Source organism: Hypomesus transpacificus, chromosome 6, assembly GCF_021917145.1.
Source record: "Hypomesus transpacificus isolate Combined female chromosome 6, fHypTra1, whole genome shotgun sequence".
NCBI classification, from domain to species: domain Eukaryota; kingdom Metazoa; phylum Chordata; class Actinopteri; order Osmeriformes; family Osmeridae; genus Hypomesus; species Hypomesus transpacificus.
In genome coordinates, this window is record NC_061065.1 from 5,094,721 (window position 1) to 5,110,897 (window position 16,177).

A 16,177-nucleotide genomic window follows, 5' to 3' on the forward strand; every position below is an offset into this window, starting at 1 on the left:
TATAGTGTTTGTGAGATGTGGGGCAGAGTGAGTAGGGTAACTGAAAGAATGTATTTTTGCCCAGAAGCAATCCTGTGTAAATGTGAGGACGGTAATTGCAGTATTATATATTCAGTATACATGAAATATGCATCCCTCCAGCTCTGAAACAGACATATCTGCAATAAAAAAGTGTAAGCATGGCTACGCCAGTCTAACAGACTTCTGTATGATTAAACCCCACCAACAATGGGCTGTTTGATGCGGAAAAACCAACAGAAATGTAGGCGTTCTTCATCTGAGCCCAGCACTTGGAGCGTGAGTGGAGATGGAGCTGGTCGCCTTGGCTCAAGAGCTCCGCAGCACAGCCAGGAGGAGGAGGAAGAGGAGGAAGAGGAGGTTTAACGAGATAGCAGCTCGGTTCACAGTTAAAACTCCACTACATGTCTTTACGATCGATGACGAGACTGCTTCTTCACACTGGAGAGAACCCATTGGGGACGGGAAGCCTTCTGGGGCAGTTTAGATGGACTTTAATAGACCAGTGCTGCCGAAACCTCTTTTCTGAAGAGCTCCTGTGCTGTAGGTTAACTCTAATCCATTACAAGCTGATTCTAACAGTTAGCTTGTTGCCAAACTGAATCATGAACACCCAGGAGGGTCTATCTCCTGGAGGAGGGTTGGACAGAGACTATGATGGGCAAAGTTCCTTCTGTCTTCTGTCATCAAATGGAGAAAATGGAGTACGAAACCATTGGTAAAAGGTCTGAACAGCGTACATTCAACAGTCGAAACACCATTGCAGAATCATCGCTCAGTGACAGATAGGAAAGCTAGTCGTGTTGGGAGCTCTCGGGAAATGGCATGAAATGTCACGGGGGGTGACGGGGTGGTCGTAGGTCACCTGTCTGACCTTTGCTCTGCAGGAAGTCCAGCTGGAGGATGGTTTGGAGGAGGGCGTCGCTGTTCAGAGTCAGGTCAAACTCCGCCCCCACCTTGGGCTCCAGCGCCCCCTTCACCCACTGGTCCTGAGACGATGTCACTCGCTTGACCAGGGCGTCCGAGATCTGCACACGGGGAAACACGTGTCGCCAGATACACACGCAGACACACACATGCACCGGCGCACACACGCACACGCAAGTAACCAGAAACACCCACACGCAAACACAGAAACACACACACACACACGAATGCAAATACACCGAAAAACACACACACACACAAACAAAAGATCAGCGGGACGTCAAACAGCTAACTGCCAGCTCAATGTGCTTTCTGCTTAACATCTCAGCATGGCTTTCCCTGCTAAGTCGAGAGCCTCTCGTAAGCGCTGGATACTGCCTATTACGATGCAGAGAGCACATGCTGAGCTGGGCGGCGAGGAGCAATAGCTCGATCAATACTTCATCCATTTTTTAGGCAGGAGCGGAGCCTTCTTCCCCAGAGAGAGTCTTTGATCTGCTTTTCATCTCTCCTCGTGAGGAGACCTCATACAGGATTGAATGTTCAGCATGGTGGATATCTCAACCTGAGGTTTGGATCTTAGCTTAAGCTGTGAGGTTCTGGTTCCGGGTAACCTGTAACTGAGTTATCCTCTGATACCGAAGATCAATATGGGATAAAACAGCCTTGTCCATCAATATTATTAAACAGCAATGTTAGAATTCAGCTTATATTAGCTTCAGCTTTTGGTTGAGTCTTAATGAATGAAGGAGTATGTCACAAAAAATGTTTCTTGTAACCAGGGTTTTTAGGTTGACTGCAGTAACTGTGCTGACCTGAAGGGGGCAGGGGCAGATGCAACAGGAAGGGAGGGTGAGGCAGGGCAAGCAAACACCCAGACCAACCTCTAGACTTTGCTCCTCAAAGCCCTTCCATCTTAATATATTAGAGGTAGTCATAAGAAGCAGTCATAAGAAGATTGGTGATGCGGCCTTTGTCAATTACGCCCCAAAATTATGGATCAAATTACCCATAAATATTAGGGAAGCAAACACGCTGGACATTTTTAAAAGACAGCTTAAAACCCACCTTTTTACCAAAGCATTTAACTAATTTTATCTCAGAAGCGTTTTATTACTTGTATTAGTTATATTATTGTTTGCTATTTTAATTATTACTTTTATCACTTGCATTATTGTTTTTATTGATTTTATGTAAAGCACCTTGAGCTGCAATTATTGTATGAAATGTGCTTTATTAATAACGTTTTATTATTATTATTATTATTAATGTGCCCAAAGGATGAACCACCCTGGGCTGTGCCTCATTTCAGTTTGGCTGGAATAGAGACCACAAACAACCACACGCCACTCTCATGAAAGCGAATCACAAGATACACTTTGTCTTTCGTTTCTAATTCCAATTTCACCTTAAAAAATGTAACTTATTTAAAATGACTTCAATGGCATGTTGTCATCAGTAACATCATAAAAATGTGAACATCTATGATGTATTTGCATCCTTACGTCGTGGTACGTGAACCACCTCTGTAACAAGCCGTGTGGTGTGGCGTACCTGCAGGAAGCCGCTGGGGTCGTTCTCCTTGATGACCTCCAGACAAAACTCCATCATGCCTGTGGTCTGACGTAGCTTCATGGTGCAGTGTGTGATCTGGTCACGCACCACCTGGACACACGCACACACAGACACACAGAAACATACACACACACACAGACACACAGAAACATACACACACACACACATACACAGAAACATAAATACACAGAAATATACACACAAGCACAGAAACACACACACACAAAGTCAGGCAGAAGAGACGAGGAACATCAATAGCATGTTCACATCCTTTTTGTATACACACAAAAAAGACAAATAGGCCCAAAAATACAGGTATGCAAATATTCCTGTAAACACACACTCACTGGCAAACATTTGGGGCAGGGGGATTTGGATGGGTGTCAAAGTCATTCATTCGGGACTAATTGATATTCAGTGTGCTGTCAGCTTGGATGAGGCATGATTTGTAAGAGCACACACGTCAGTTGTAAGTTCGTCACAGTCACACAAACGTGCTCTCATTATGCTTTTTCCTCAATGAAAACTTTGGTTAGATTCGGTAATACTGTACAAATATAACTATCCAAAAAGCCATAAAAGGTTCATGATCTGTGCGTGTTAATTACTCCCTCATCTAATTAAGACGTGGCACTCCAGTACAATCTATCAAATGAGATTTGATTGCAGACACGTTCCTGTAATTAGCTGCTTTTTAGATACAGTCATGAATGTTTCACCTGACAACACCATACACCATTCATATTTCTGAAGGGGTAAAATGAATAAAAATTACTCTTGAACTAAGAGAATTATGGATGGTAGGTCTTTTGGATCTGTAATACCACTAGGACATACATAGAAACGGTGAATTATTCCATACACATTTCCCATATTAATTATTAGAATGATTATCATTATTAATAAAAGAGATCATCTTTCCAAAGCACAGAGCAATGGAAAAACAGAGAGGAAAGCGGATTATAATTGCAGAAGGCATATGTTCCCATAGGATAATCCGGACATTCAAGGATGGAAATGTAAATTCAGACTGGATTACGTAAACCAATGATGACTGGCTGTGTGTGTGGCTGTATGTGTGTGTGTGTGTGGGTGTGGGTGTGTGTGTGTGACAGAGAGAGTTTGTGTAGGGATGACAGAGTACAGAGTAGGAAGAGACGATAATGAACTCTACCTTCGCACACACCAACACACACACACACACCAACACACACACAGAAAAAAGGCCCAGTTGAGACAAAATAGCTTGTCTTTAGTGTATAATACTAACCAACATCATGAAAGACTAGGTTTGTGGGACAACAGCATTACATCTGTTCCAAGAATACAGGATCTGTTTACTTAGTCCTGGAATAACAGACCTTTCATAGTTTCACACAGAGAGAGAGAGAGAGAGAGAGAGAGAGAGAGAGAGAGAGAGAGAGAGAGAGAGAGAGAGAGAGCAACAAGAGCAGAGGGAGAGAGGGGGAGGGAGGCAAGGGGAATCTCTATCCCCCACCTTCCACAAACTCATCCTCCATACTTCATCCCCCTTCCCTCCCCCTTTCCCTCCCCCATCTGCTATACCAGCAATGCCCCCCACCCCGCCACACACACACACACACACTCCCCTCTCCTACATCCTACGCCTCCATCTCCCATTCCCCCGTCCCATCCCTGCCCACCCTCTTCCTCTTCCAGCCAGCAGCTGTCCCAGAGAGAGAGTCCTGACACCATGCCCCCCCCCCCCCACCACCACCACCAGCCCCACTCGTCACCACGAGACTGGGCATCTCTCCATATGACCAGAGGAGGGCTTAGAAAGAGAAGCCCGCCAGCCAGTTGGCCGGTTGGCCAAGCAGTCATAAAGTCAAACTATCATTCAGCCAGTCAGGTGGTTGACTCTGCCGTCTCTGTCAAACCAACACAGCAGCTTCCCACACACACACACTCACACAAGCACATGCATGCATACCGGCCCTATTATAGGCCCACGCACACATCTTACGTGTAACTGACACGCAAAACAAAAGCCATCAGCGGGGCGGGCTTGGGGGACATGTGTACCTTGAGTTTGTAGTCTTTCTCCTTGGTGACCTTGGTGAGCAGCTTGGCCTTCTGCCTGGTCAGGGCCTCGATGAGGGAGTCACACTGGGCCACCAGACACGCCTCGAACTCCACGCCATTCTCCTGGAGGACACACACACACGGGGACACACAGAGTGGGTCTGCAGTGTCTGGGATTGTGTCTTGTGTCCTATTGTGTGTTTTATTTGTATTTATTTTTACCGCACTTTGGCTAACAACTGTTATTTTTTAATTTGCTTTATGAATCAGATTGACTGACTGACTGACATACACATGTTTGTGTGGTTCTTATTGTGGGGACTGGATATTGAGTTCCATTCAAAGTCCTGTTTTTCGCGACCCCTAACTTTACCTGTTCCCTAGCTTTAATCTTGACCCAAAAACCTAACCTGAACTCTAAAGCTAACCCTAGTTTCTAACCCCCAAATCCCTAACTCCTAACCCCAACACTTAATGTAGTTTTTATCGTAACCCTAATTATAACCTTCACCTTAAACCACCCTTGAAATTGTAATTGAACTTGTGAGGACCATGGAACACATATTCCTCTCTTCAATATTCTTGAGGAAACTTCTGGTCCCCACAGGAATAGTTTACACACGCACACACACACACCAGAGTTAGAAACAGAACTGCAATCAACAGACACAACCGTGCATCCAAAATCCAGAAATTCCGGATTTGCCTCATAATCTATACATCCGCAGAGGACACAGTACAAATCCTATCCCCCCCCTCACATCCTCCAGCGACTCATCACACGTGCACAGTCACCCCAACCACTTCTGCCACAGCCGCGTTGCCTGCCCTGCTGCACGGATGATTAATCTCCGAGCCGGAGATGAGAGCTGAGATAGAGACCTCTAATCCTGCTTTAGACAGTAGCTGCTGTGGGCTCTCTGGGCTGAGAGGGAGGAGGACAGAGAGTCTGGGAGATAAGGGAGTACAGAGTAGAGCTGGGGGTTTACTCCGACACTATCCCACCCCCCTTCGTCCCGCTGTAAGAGCTTTCATACATACGCTAGCCTTGTCCTGAGGGGAATGATCAGATATGATGGAGGGGAGGGGAGGGGAGGGGAGGGGAGGGGAGGGGAGGGGAGGGGAGGGGAGGGGAGGGGAGGGGAGGGGAGGGGAGGGGAGGGGAGGGGAGGGGAGGGGAAGGGGGGGGGGGCTAGAGGAAAGAAGGGAAAGTGAGGGCACCACGTCAAAAATACTTTTCATCGCCGGGCCAACGGGTGTGTAGCAGTGTGTGTGACTATGTGTTCATAGCAGTGTATGTGTTTGCATCAGGCTGTGTGTGTGTGTGTATGTGTGTGCGTTTGACTGGCAGAAGTTTAGGGCTGCTGATGTACTTCTCTAATCAGCAGCATGGCAACACAGCCCTTAGGGCATAGGTGTCAAACACAAGGCCCGTGGGCCACATCCGGCCCAGCGTACAATTATTTCCGGCCCACAAGATCATTTATATATCTTTTTTTTAATGCCTTTTTTTTATGAAGTGCCAATAACACACAAACTACAAATCCCATAAAGCAGCGCAACACCTACCTTATCGAATAGGCATCAGCCAATTCGCCTAATGCGCACTTGCATGAACTCTCATCACATCAAACCCAAAATACATTACGTTTAAATTTGCTAATCCCCGAATGTTTACAACGCCTGATGAGCACTCGGATCGAAAATGGTATCAATATGAAAAATAATACGATCCCTGTCCGTAATCATGATACCCCCCAAAAAAATTCACCGCACCCCATGTCAAAGCAGGCTGCATCTGGCCCTGGATGGAAGGCAGTTTCAACAAAGATGGAAAAGCGAATTAGAGATAATATTGCAAAACATTTTATGACAAAGTAAAATTTGAAAATGTCATAAATATTGAATATTTCAAATAAAAGCATACTTTTTTAAATGCATTTTTATTATTGCATAAAGGCAGAAATACAAACAATTAATGAGTATACAAACACACACAGGAATGCAAGGGGGTACAGCAGAGCACAAACCATTCAAGGGCAATCTAAAGATATGTAGTCATCAATCAGAAGAAGGCAGGAAGAATCAATCAGTGTTTTGAGAAGTCATCATCAAACATATTTTACTTTTGTGTACTTTTATTATGCACATTTAGAAAATGGTTTGATTTATTCCAAATATTGAATTTGTGATAAAAAATAAGTTTACAAATTCAAGAAAACAAGATCAATCGTCAATTAGAAGTAGGAAGGAAGAATCAATCAGTGTTTTGAGAAGTCATCATCAAACTGTATTTCACTTAAAATGTAGTTTGCTAAACTTCACATTTAGGATTAGATGAAGCCGTCTGTTTCAGACAGGGCAGGGCTTGGCGTTGGGGAGGCGTACGCAGCGCTCTGCCACAGCATGAATCTCCCCCACCTGGACACCTTTGTATGTCCCAGACACTGTGGCGGTACGGACTCTCCCGTTTGTAAACTCCCTGGAGAGTTGAGCTTTGTACGGGATGTTGAACTTGTGCTTTTTCCCAGCAATCTTCACCACACAGGAGTGGTTGGGAGGGACGGTGACTTTCACAGTGAGAGAGTAAGACACGGTCTCAGAGAGAGAGTTGCCATTGGTGAGAGTTTGGGCGTTTGAGTACTCTACTCCTGCAGTGAAAGAGAAGAACGGTACCTCAACCTGCATGGAGGCAGAGAGAGTCAAGCTGTCGGAGACGCTTGTCTCCCAGGTACTTTGTCTCTCTGTGCTCCCCATCAGGTTTACCTCCTGATCTACGTCTCTGCAGTTATGGTTCTCCACTCTCATCTGATTGAATACGGTCGGTTGTTGGGAAAGCATGACCAGATCATTAACGTTGTACTTAATGTCATAGATTCTCTGCTTGGATTGGCCTGTTTCCAGTGACAGGATATCAAAGCCCACTTTAGAGTATACTTGTTCCCTACCATTCAGGGGCAGGAACAAATTACCATTAGCGATCGCACCAATACCGTTTTTGCACTTCCCAACAAATATTTCTGATGCATATGAACTGACCATGTTGTTGGTGTCATCTTTGAAAGCCTTCCACTCCAACAGCTCCATGTTATGCTCGTTGATCAGTAAATCGAAGGTTGAGGATTTGTCCTCCTTCCCACCACAGGGGTTGAAGCAGATTGGGCCTAAGGTGGGGTTGTAGTAGCCAGTGGCCCAGAAACAACCAGTACGGGGTGCACAGATGTAGTCCTCTCTTCCCTTTCCAGGTATGTACACCTTCACAGCCCACTGAGGCAGAGAACCAGACCATTTCACCCATTTCAGGAACACGTTGTCCTTGGAATCGAGGCGAGGAATCCTTACTTCTCGAGTCATTTTCCTAGGAGCCTGCGTTGCATTCACCATAGTCACGACTGTATCGGTGACGGTTTGAGTGACAATCTCGTTGGAAAGCTTTGGGTACCCATCATTGTCCTCAGCAAGGATGCTGTGCAGCAGAAAAGCGTAGATGACCCAGGCTGGCAGGCGCATGTTTTGTTTCTTCATGTCTTTCTGATAGATGTCTGTTTCTCTCCAGAGAGAATGCCCCTTTTATAGCAATTGTGGAATTTCCAAAGAAGTTCTTTTGGAAGATTGCAATAATATTTGATATTAAGTGCTGATTGCGGTGACCTGTGTCAGGACAAACATGGGTGTAACACTTTGGGTTGAGGGAGTGCAGGTGTGTGTGTAGCGTGATGTCTGTGTGTGTGCCTGTTGGGACACTACTTTAGAATTGTAATAATATTTGATATTGATAACTGTAGGAACCAACCAGGATACACTAATCAAATGCAATTTGTTTTTTCATTACATCATTTCCAAAGAACTTCTTTGGAAATTCCACAATTGCTATAAAAGGGGCATTCTCTCTGGAGAGAAACAGACATCTATCAGAAAGACATGAAGAAACAAAACATGCGCCTGCCAGCCTGGGTCATCTACGCTTTTCTGCTGCACAGCATCCTTGCTGAGGACAATGATGGGTACCCAAAGCTTTCCAACGAGATTGTCACTCAAACCGTCACCGATACAGTCGTGACTATGGTGAATGCAACGCAGGCTCCTAGGAAAATGACTCGAGAAGTAAGGATTCCTCGCCTCGATTCCAAGGACAACGTGTTCCTGAAATGGGTGAAATGGTCTGGTTCTCTGCCTCAGTGGGCTGTGAAGGTGTACATACCTGGAAAGGGAAGAGAGGACTACATCTGTGCACCCCGTACTGGTTGTTTCTGGGCCACTGGCTACTACAACCCCACCTTAGGCCCAATCTGCTTCAACCCCTGTGGTGGGAAGGAGGACAAATCCTCAACCTTCGATTTACTGATCAACGAGCATAACATGGAGCTGTTGGAGTGGAAGGCTTTCAAAGATGACACCAACAACATGGTCAGTTCATATGCATCAGAAATATTTGTTGGGAAGTGCAAAAACGGTATTGGTGCGATCGCTAATGGTAATTTGTTCCTGCCCCTGAATGGTAGGGAACAAGTATACTCTAAAGTGGGCTTTGATATCCTGTCACTGGAAACAGGCCAATCCAAGCAGAGAATCTATGACATTAAGTACAACGTTAATGATCTGGTCATGCTTTCCCAACAACCGACCGTATTCAATCAGATGAGAGTGGAGAACCATAACTGCAGAGACGTAGATCAGGAGGTAAACCTGATGGGGAGCACAGAGAGACAAAGTACCTGGGAGACAAGCGTCTCCGACAGCTTGACTCTCTCTGCCTCCATGCAGGTTGAGGTACCGTTCTTCTCTTTCACTGCAGGAGTAGAGTACTCAAACGCCCAAACTCTCACCAATGGCAACTCTCTCTCTGAGACCGTGTCTTACTCTCTCACTGTGAAAGTCACCGTCCCTCCCAACCACTCCTGTGTGGTGAAGATTGCTGGGAAAAAGCACAAGTTCAACATCCCGTACAAAGCTCAACTCTCCAGGGAGTTTACAAACGGGAGAGTCCGTACCGCCACAGTGTCTGGGACATACAAAGGTGTCCAGGTGGGGGAGATTCATGCTGTGGCAGAGCGCTGCGTACGCCTCCCCAACGCCAAGCCCTGCCCTGTCTGAAACAGACGGCTTCATCTAATCCTAAATGTGAAGTTTAGCAAACTACATTTTAAGTGAAATACAGTTTGATGATGACTTCTCAAAACACTGATGGATTCTTCCTTCCTACTTCTAATTGACGATTGATCTTGTTTTCTTGAATTTGTAAACTTATTTTTAATCACAAATTAAATATTTGGAATAAATAAAACCATTTTCTAAATGTGCATAATAAAAGTACACAAAAGTAAAATATGTTTGATGATGACTTCTCAAAACACTGGTTGATTCTTCCTGTGGTGGGATCCGAGGTTCCCCAGACCGAACTTCCCGACTTTTTTTTTGTGGGCGGGGCTAAATTGGGCTGGCAGCCAGGCTAGTCTGGGGAACCTCGGTTGGGGAAAAACTATGTCCAAACAGGAGCTGTTCGGACCAATCAAATTTTCATGGCGGGTTTAATACGATGATTGACAGATGATCAACAGTAACGTAATCAACCACGTCACCAAAGAGCGCTTGGGTTGAATTTGTTTTTAACAAACAACATATTACGTTGCTCTGATTGATTGTAGGTCTATCCAATTGAGCGAAGAGGCATTTGTTTTACGAGTTCGGTTGAAACACGCCCCATACTCACAGCCCAACGGAGAGTTCTCAGACTCATATTCTGAGTATAATTATGAGTATGACAATGTCAGGCTACCCCATTGCCAATAAACTAGGCTAAATCATCTACCTATGCTCTTGCGTTAGCAAGTTAAACTAGTTTACATGCCTACAGTCTAGCTGTTTTCGCTATCTAGCTGTTCTTGCATTCCTTGCAAATCAGGGTTAATAAAAAGCAGATGAGCTAGAGTCTTGCTAACATTGACTCGACGGGCATGGCTGATGTATACCGAAGCTCTAGCGTAGAAGATCCCTGTGCAGTTCGACCTTCAATTACACATTTGCTCAAACCATTTCACCAAGGACGGTTTTGAAAACCTGGGACAATGTAAAGCAGGATTTGCTATGAAGCTGTTGCTGAAAAGAGGTGCGTTGCGACCTTATGTTCATCACAACCGCAACAGTTATTAGCAATGCTAACGTATCCTGTATCTTGCACCTGCCTTTCTCCAGTTCTTTCAAATAGATCATCTAGACAGGCGTTAGCAATAGGCTAGACTGCTATTCGTTTTCTGGCTATTTTTTCTGAAGCTTCCCTTGTAATGGGTAGGGTCAGATGGCTGAGCGGTTAGGGAGTCGGGCTATTAATCAGAAGGTTGTTGGTTCGATTTGACGTCGCTTTGACGTTGTGTCCTTGGGCAAGGCACTTCACCCTACTTGCCTCTGGGAAAATGTCCCTGTAAGTCGCTCTGGATAAGAGCGTCTGCTAAATGACTAAATGTAAATGTAATGCCGAATACAGCTAGTCTAGCTACTCATTTGCTAAGTAAGGTATGCTATGTTGATGTGTTTTGATAAGTATTAAGCATTCTTCCTATGCTAGAAACATGAGACGTTAGCATTGCTAATAGGCTACTGCTAGCAACAAAATCACACTTTCAGCTTGTGTTTGTGATGAGCATACGGTCGGAACAGCACCTCTTTTCAGCAACAGCAGATTAGCAAATCCTTCTTTAAACTGTCCACGGTTTTCATTCAAAACTGTCTTCGGTGAAATGGTCCGAGCCAAGTAATAATTTAGTGTCGTACTTTATAGGGATCTTCCCATAGATAAACATCAGCCATGCCTGTCGAGTGTCTGGTTCCTTGGGAAGATTATAAAAAGTTTCAGCATTCCTAGTACAGCCTTGAACACTGGATTTACGATGGTCCATTTTTAATATACTTTAAAAACGTTCAAACTTTCTCTTTTGTTGTTCGGGCGGAAGTACACAGAGCAGTGCGCACGCAGTGTCTGACCAGAGGGCTGCTCTGTAGGTAAATGTTGGGGCGTGACAAAGTTGATGCTGCAAGTTTTGACGTCAAAACTTGCACTGTTTCAAATGCTAGCGTTTGCAAGTTGCAGTTTCAAAATAGTAAAATTTTGATAGGAAAGAGGTTTCAATGCACTTTGAGGTTCACTGTATGTCTATTTTACACACCAAACTGTAATTTTCAATCATGACAAGGTAAAATCGGTTGTCAATCAATCGCCCCTTTAAAAGGCGGACTGCAATCGCAGCAGAATATGTTCACAAAAGCTACAACTAAAAACGTTGTTACATCGTAGTTACAACTGGCCCTTTGAGGTCAACCATAATGCCACAATGTGGCCCTCGGTGAAAATTTGTTTGACACCCCTGCCTTAGGGTTTGTCTGCTGGAGGGGAGAGGAGAGGAGAAGAGAAGAGACGTAGAGGAGGAGAGAGGAGAGGAGGTCCCCTGAGGGCTGCGTTGTCCAGCTGCTGATTACAGAAGTACAGCCGCAGTCCCACACTGCTGCCAGTTATACACACGTCCACATGAAAACACACACAAATATCTAGCACGCAGTCACACACACTGCTCTAAGCCCCTTGGCCAGGTGATAAAAAGAAGTTTAGAAGACGTGCCAGTTTAAAAAGAAACACCACAGTAAACTCTGAAGTGTGTCATACTACAGTGTTCAGTCAAGTAACACTGAAGTGTTTAGCGCAGAGATTACTAACATTATACTATACACTGTTCAGTGTATAGCTGGATAGGTTGTTGGAAACAGAGCTAGATTACACCCTAATAATATAAAAATAGTGTATGTATTAATTGCTTTTTTATGCAAGTAGGGGTAGGCAAAGACTGAGATAAAGAGTTTGTCAGGTCAGGTGAAAAGTTGGTGTGAAATGGTGAGGCTCCATTGACCGACGAGACAACGTCCCTACCTGGATTTGCTGGAGCATGTTCTTGAGCTGCACCAGGAACTCCTTGGCATCCTTGGCCTTGTCAGACACTCCGTTCAGAGCCTGGGACAGCTGGCACTGGAACCAGGAGGACACACGGACAGACAGGTCATTAGCAGGTCAGCATGAACGCACAGATGGATAGGGGGTCGACGTCGACACATTGTGAGGGGTCCTCATCCCCCTCCATCAGAGCTGCAGCCCACCCACACGGCTGCGGGGACATTCAGAGGTCACAGGGTCAAGGTCGAAGGTGGAGATCATTTATTAAGATCACCAGAGCCATGCACCCTAGAGGTGAAGGCCCTCCATCCAAACAATGGACTGTGGTTTATGATGTGTGTGTGTCTGAGAGAGTGAGGGTGGGACTGGGGGGGTGTGTGTTGGGGGAGAGGCGTGTCTGCACATGTGAGTGTGTGAGACCAGCTCGGTATCATGCAGTTTTGTGTTCATAGACACAAAAACAAGTATCTATTGGATCGTGTTATGGGGCACAATTGTCCAACGTTTTTGGAGTTACACGAAGAAAAAGAAACCATACATGCAGTTTTGGAGAATGATTTACCCATGGGTTAGGGTAAGGGATTGGATTAGCTGCCCCTAACAGTAATCCTAACTCTAACCCAGCACTAAAGTCTAAAGAAATGCTCCCTTTTATAAAGCATGGGTTTACATTTTATTCTGTGTAGCTTAAAAAAAAGCTTCTTTTTTTTTTAAGTCTGAGCACAGAAAGGGGTGATACCGGGCTGGTTTGAGGGTGACTGTATGTCTGCTAGTGTGTGTGTGTGTGTGTGTGCATGTGTGTGCATGTGTGTGCATGTGTGTGCATGTGTGTGTGCTTTCCTCCCATGAATGATGGGTAATCACAGCGGACAGTCTCCCTGCGGAGATCAGTCTGGCAGGGCGCCACCGCTTCCTGTTCCACCTGCTTCATTTCCTCTGGGGCCTTCACCCCCACCCTGGCCAATCACAAACACACCACAAAACTCCTCAGCCCCACCCCACACTCCTCACACACACACACACACACACACACCCTGCCCTGGCCACACACGGTGAGGGGGGGGGCTGGGAACCAGACATACCTCCTTGGTCCTACACAACCCATTAGAGAGCCATCTGGCCTGGCAAGCTGTCTGTCCAGGTTAGGGAAGACCAGGGTTAGAGTTGGTCCGGGCCAAGGGCTAGGAGAGGCCAGGCTGGCGCTACCAAGGGAACAACAAGCAATTCCTGTGGAGAGCAGGCTGGCTGAGTCAAGAAGACCAGCACTGGGATAGCACCAGAGCATAGTGTGTGGAGATTGATGACCTTTCAGAGGTCAGAACTCCCATTGGGAGACCGACTGTCGCACCACAACTATCTCTCTCTCACACACACACACACACATCTACTAATGATGGGAGTGCTCATCATGCATGAAGGGTTCTCCAAGGTGCTAGTATCTGGGAAGGTTAATGGTCTAGTCATGGACATGTTTGGAGATCTAACAGGATGTCCTGTGGTCGACAGATCTACTAAGCAAACCATTCGGTATTGACCACAGTATCTGACAGTGAAGAGAATCGGGTCATGGGTTGATTCTGTCACAATCAGTCAACCCAGAATTTAAGACATGAATAAACATGCCAATAGCCAGAATAAAACACTTTTAAAATACAGACTTTTTGTTTGTTTGTTTGTTCTCAACCTGAGCTGGTGTCCAACCCTGACATCACTGGTGGGTGATGTTATATTGAGGCAGAGTAAAATGCCCTTACTCTATGTGTCAGACATAGGGAGAGTATGTCAATAGTTGGCCCGTCAGTAGGCCAGTCGGTCAGCCAAACCAAAAGAGGCCTGACAGACGTTGAGGGTTTAGGCAGGGATGTTCAGTAGGTCAGGGAAAATAGCTCTTCTTTCAATTTTTTTTTTGCATTTAACGGTTCACTTCCAGCCAAAAGGAAGTGAGTCATGCTCTTCCTGTCGCACGCAGATTCTGTCCTGGGTTGTTATTGGATCACACAGATGAACTAATGTATGTGTGTGCGGTAGCCTAGTGGAGGAGGACAGGACACAGCTGTGCTGACTAGATGGATATGTACGGGGAGAGGGAGAGAGGGAGAGAGAAAGAGAGAGAGAGAGAGGGGAGGGGGAGGGAGGGATAGCGGTAGAGGGAAGAGAGGGAGAGAGAGAGAGGGAGAGATAGCGGGAGAGGGAGGGAGAGAAAGAGGAGTTGACCTTGGTTACAATCACACCTCAGGGACATGCTTGCCAGGAGGAGTGGGTCACCGCGCCCAAAAACCCTTCCCCCTCCTCCCTCCCCTCATCCCCTCATCGCCCCGCCAAGCCCTTCTCCTCCCCCCCCCTACCCTCCTCCCCCTCACCTCCCCTCATCCCCCACCTTTCTGTGCCTTCCAGCACGTCCTCACCCCCGCGGCCTCTCCACCACTCCTCAGATGTGTTCTCCCCCGGTCTGCTGCCTCTCTTTGCCCCCCCTTGCTACCCTCCTCCTCCCTCCTTCTCTTCATCCCCCCTACGCACTCACTCAGCAGCTGTGTTATTAGTGTTCCACATCTGGTGGCGCCGGGCACAACCAATCTCTCTCTCTTTCTTTCTCTTCACTTGGCAGCTTAGGATCCGAATCCTCTGGTTTTGTGGCCCACGGACGCTGCATTGACACTCACTACCCACACCACTTTACTAAACCATAGTACTCTACGCACACCACTCTACTAAACAGTACTACACTACACACTACACTTTGTGGTACTACACCACATACACCACTATAATACTAAACGCATCCCAACACTGCCAAATAGTACCCAATATACACCACTACACTGCAAAATACCACATTACACGTACCACTATACTACAAATGACCACACTGCGCACAAACACAAGTGTGTATGAAATTGAACACTTGAACGCACATTCAGTATGTTGTCCAGCACAACACTAATTCTGCCAGGCAACTCACCAGCCACTAAAGAATAGGTTACGACAGAGAGCTGTGTTCATTATTAAAGCATTTTCTCTGGGGCCATATTACTGTAAAGAGGATGCAGAGAACGTCCTACATACCAAAAAATGATCTTCCACTACAAATACATTATTGATGGGGTTTGCTACATTAATATGCATGAAAATGCAAAATATGGACCCTTCCCATCCAATTAAACTAATCCAGATTAGATGTGTAAGGAATAATGAATCTATCATATCTATATTTTATCAACCGTTTTCCACTGTGTGGTTAACAAACAATGACCTAGCAGAACTACAGGGCAACTTCATTTTATTATTGAAAATATTTCTTTTGAACCAGGGTTTTTATGCAGTCGTTTTATGAGGGGAAATTAGGTTTTATCTTAAGCAATAATAGGAGTACTTGCTGCCATGTATCCATGGTAACACAGGGGGGTATGTTCATAGCAGTACAGTCCACCCTTCATAGAAGGTTGGCACTAGCACTCTCTCCTGCCTCTAAATATAGAGCACAAAACCTCTGGCTCTCAACGCCTTTGGTCACAGTGAGTTACACGCACGCACACATACACACACGCACACACACACTCGAGAAAGCTCGTACTAAAGCATACACACTCGGACACGCACACTTACGATAATGATGCATGCACTCATCCACACACACATGCCCATGTTGTACACACACACACACACACATAAAATCAC

At 45.7% G+C, this 16,177-nt stretch overlaps 2 protein-coding genes across 2 annotated transcripts in view; both read right to left on the minus strand.

Moving 5' to 3' along the window:
• LOC124468537 (E3 ubiquitin-protein ligase TRIM9) overlaps positions 1-16,177 on the minus strand; it is a 29,215-nt gene that overhangs the window by 7,635 nt on the left and 5,403 nt on the right. Inside the window, 4 exon segments of the mRNA XM_047021317.1 lie at positions 893-1,046; positions 2,500-2,610; positions 4,567-4,689; positions 12,482-12,577. Of these exon segments, the coding sequence (XP_046877273.1) occupies positions 893-1,046; positions 2,500-2,610; positions 4,567-4,689; positions 12,482-12,577 (484 nt within the window).
• Positions 5,763-8,104, minus strand: LOC124468535 (natterin-4-like). The gene has a single exon (XM_047021315.1). It carries the CDS (start codon positions 8,089-8,091, stop codon positions 6,919-6,921), a length of 1,173 nt encoding a protein of 390 aa, XP_046877271.1. The 5' UTR covers positions 8,092-8,104; the 3' UTR covers positions 5,763-6,918.

Bases quoted from the DNA above. Each gene is read 5' to 3' on its own strand.
- LOC124468535 (XM_047021315.1), bottom strand. From the start codon at position 8,091: ATGAAGAAACAAAACATGCGCCTGCCAGCCTGGGTCATCTACGCTTTT.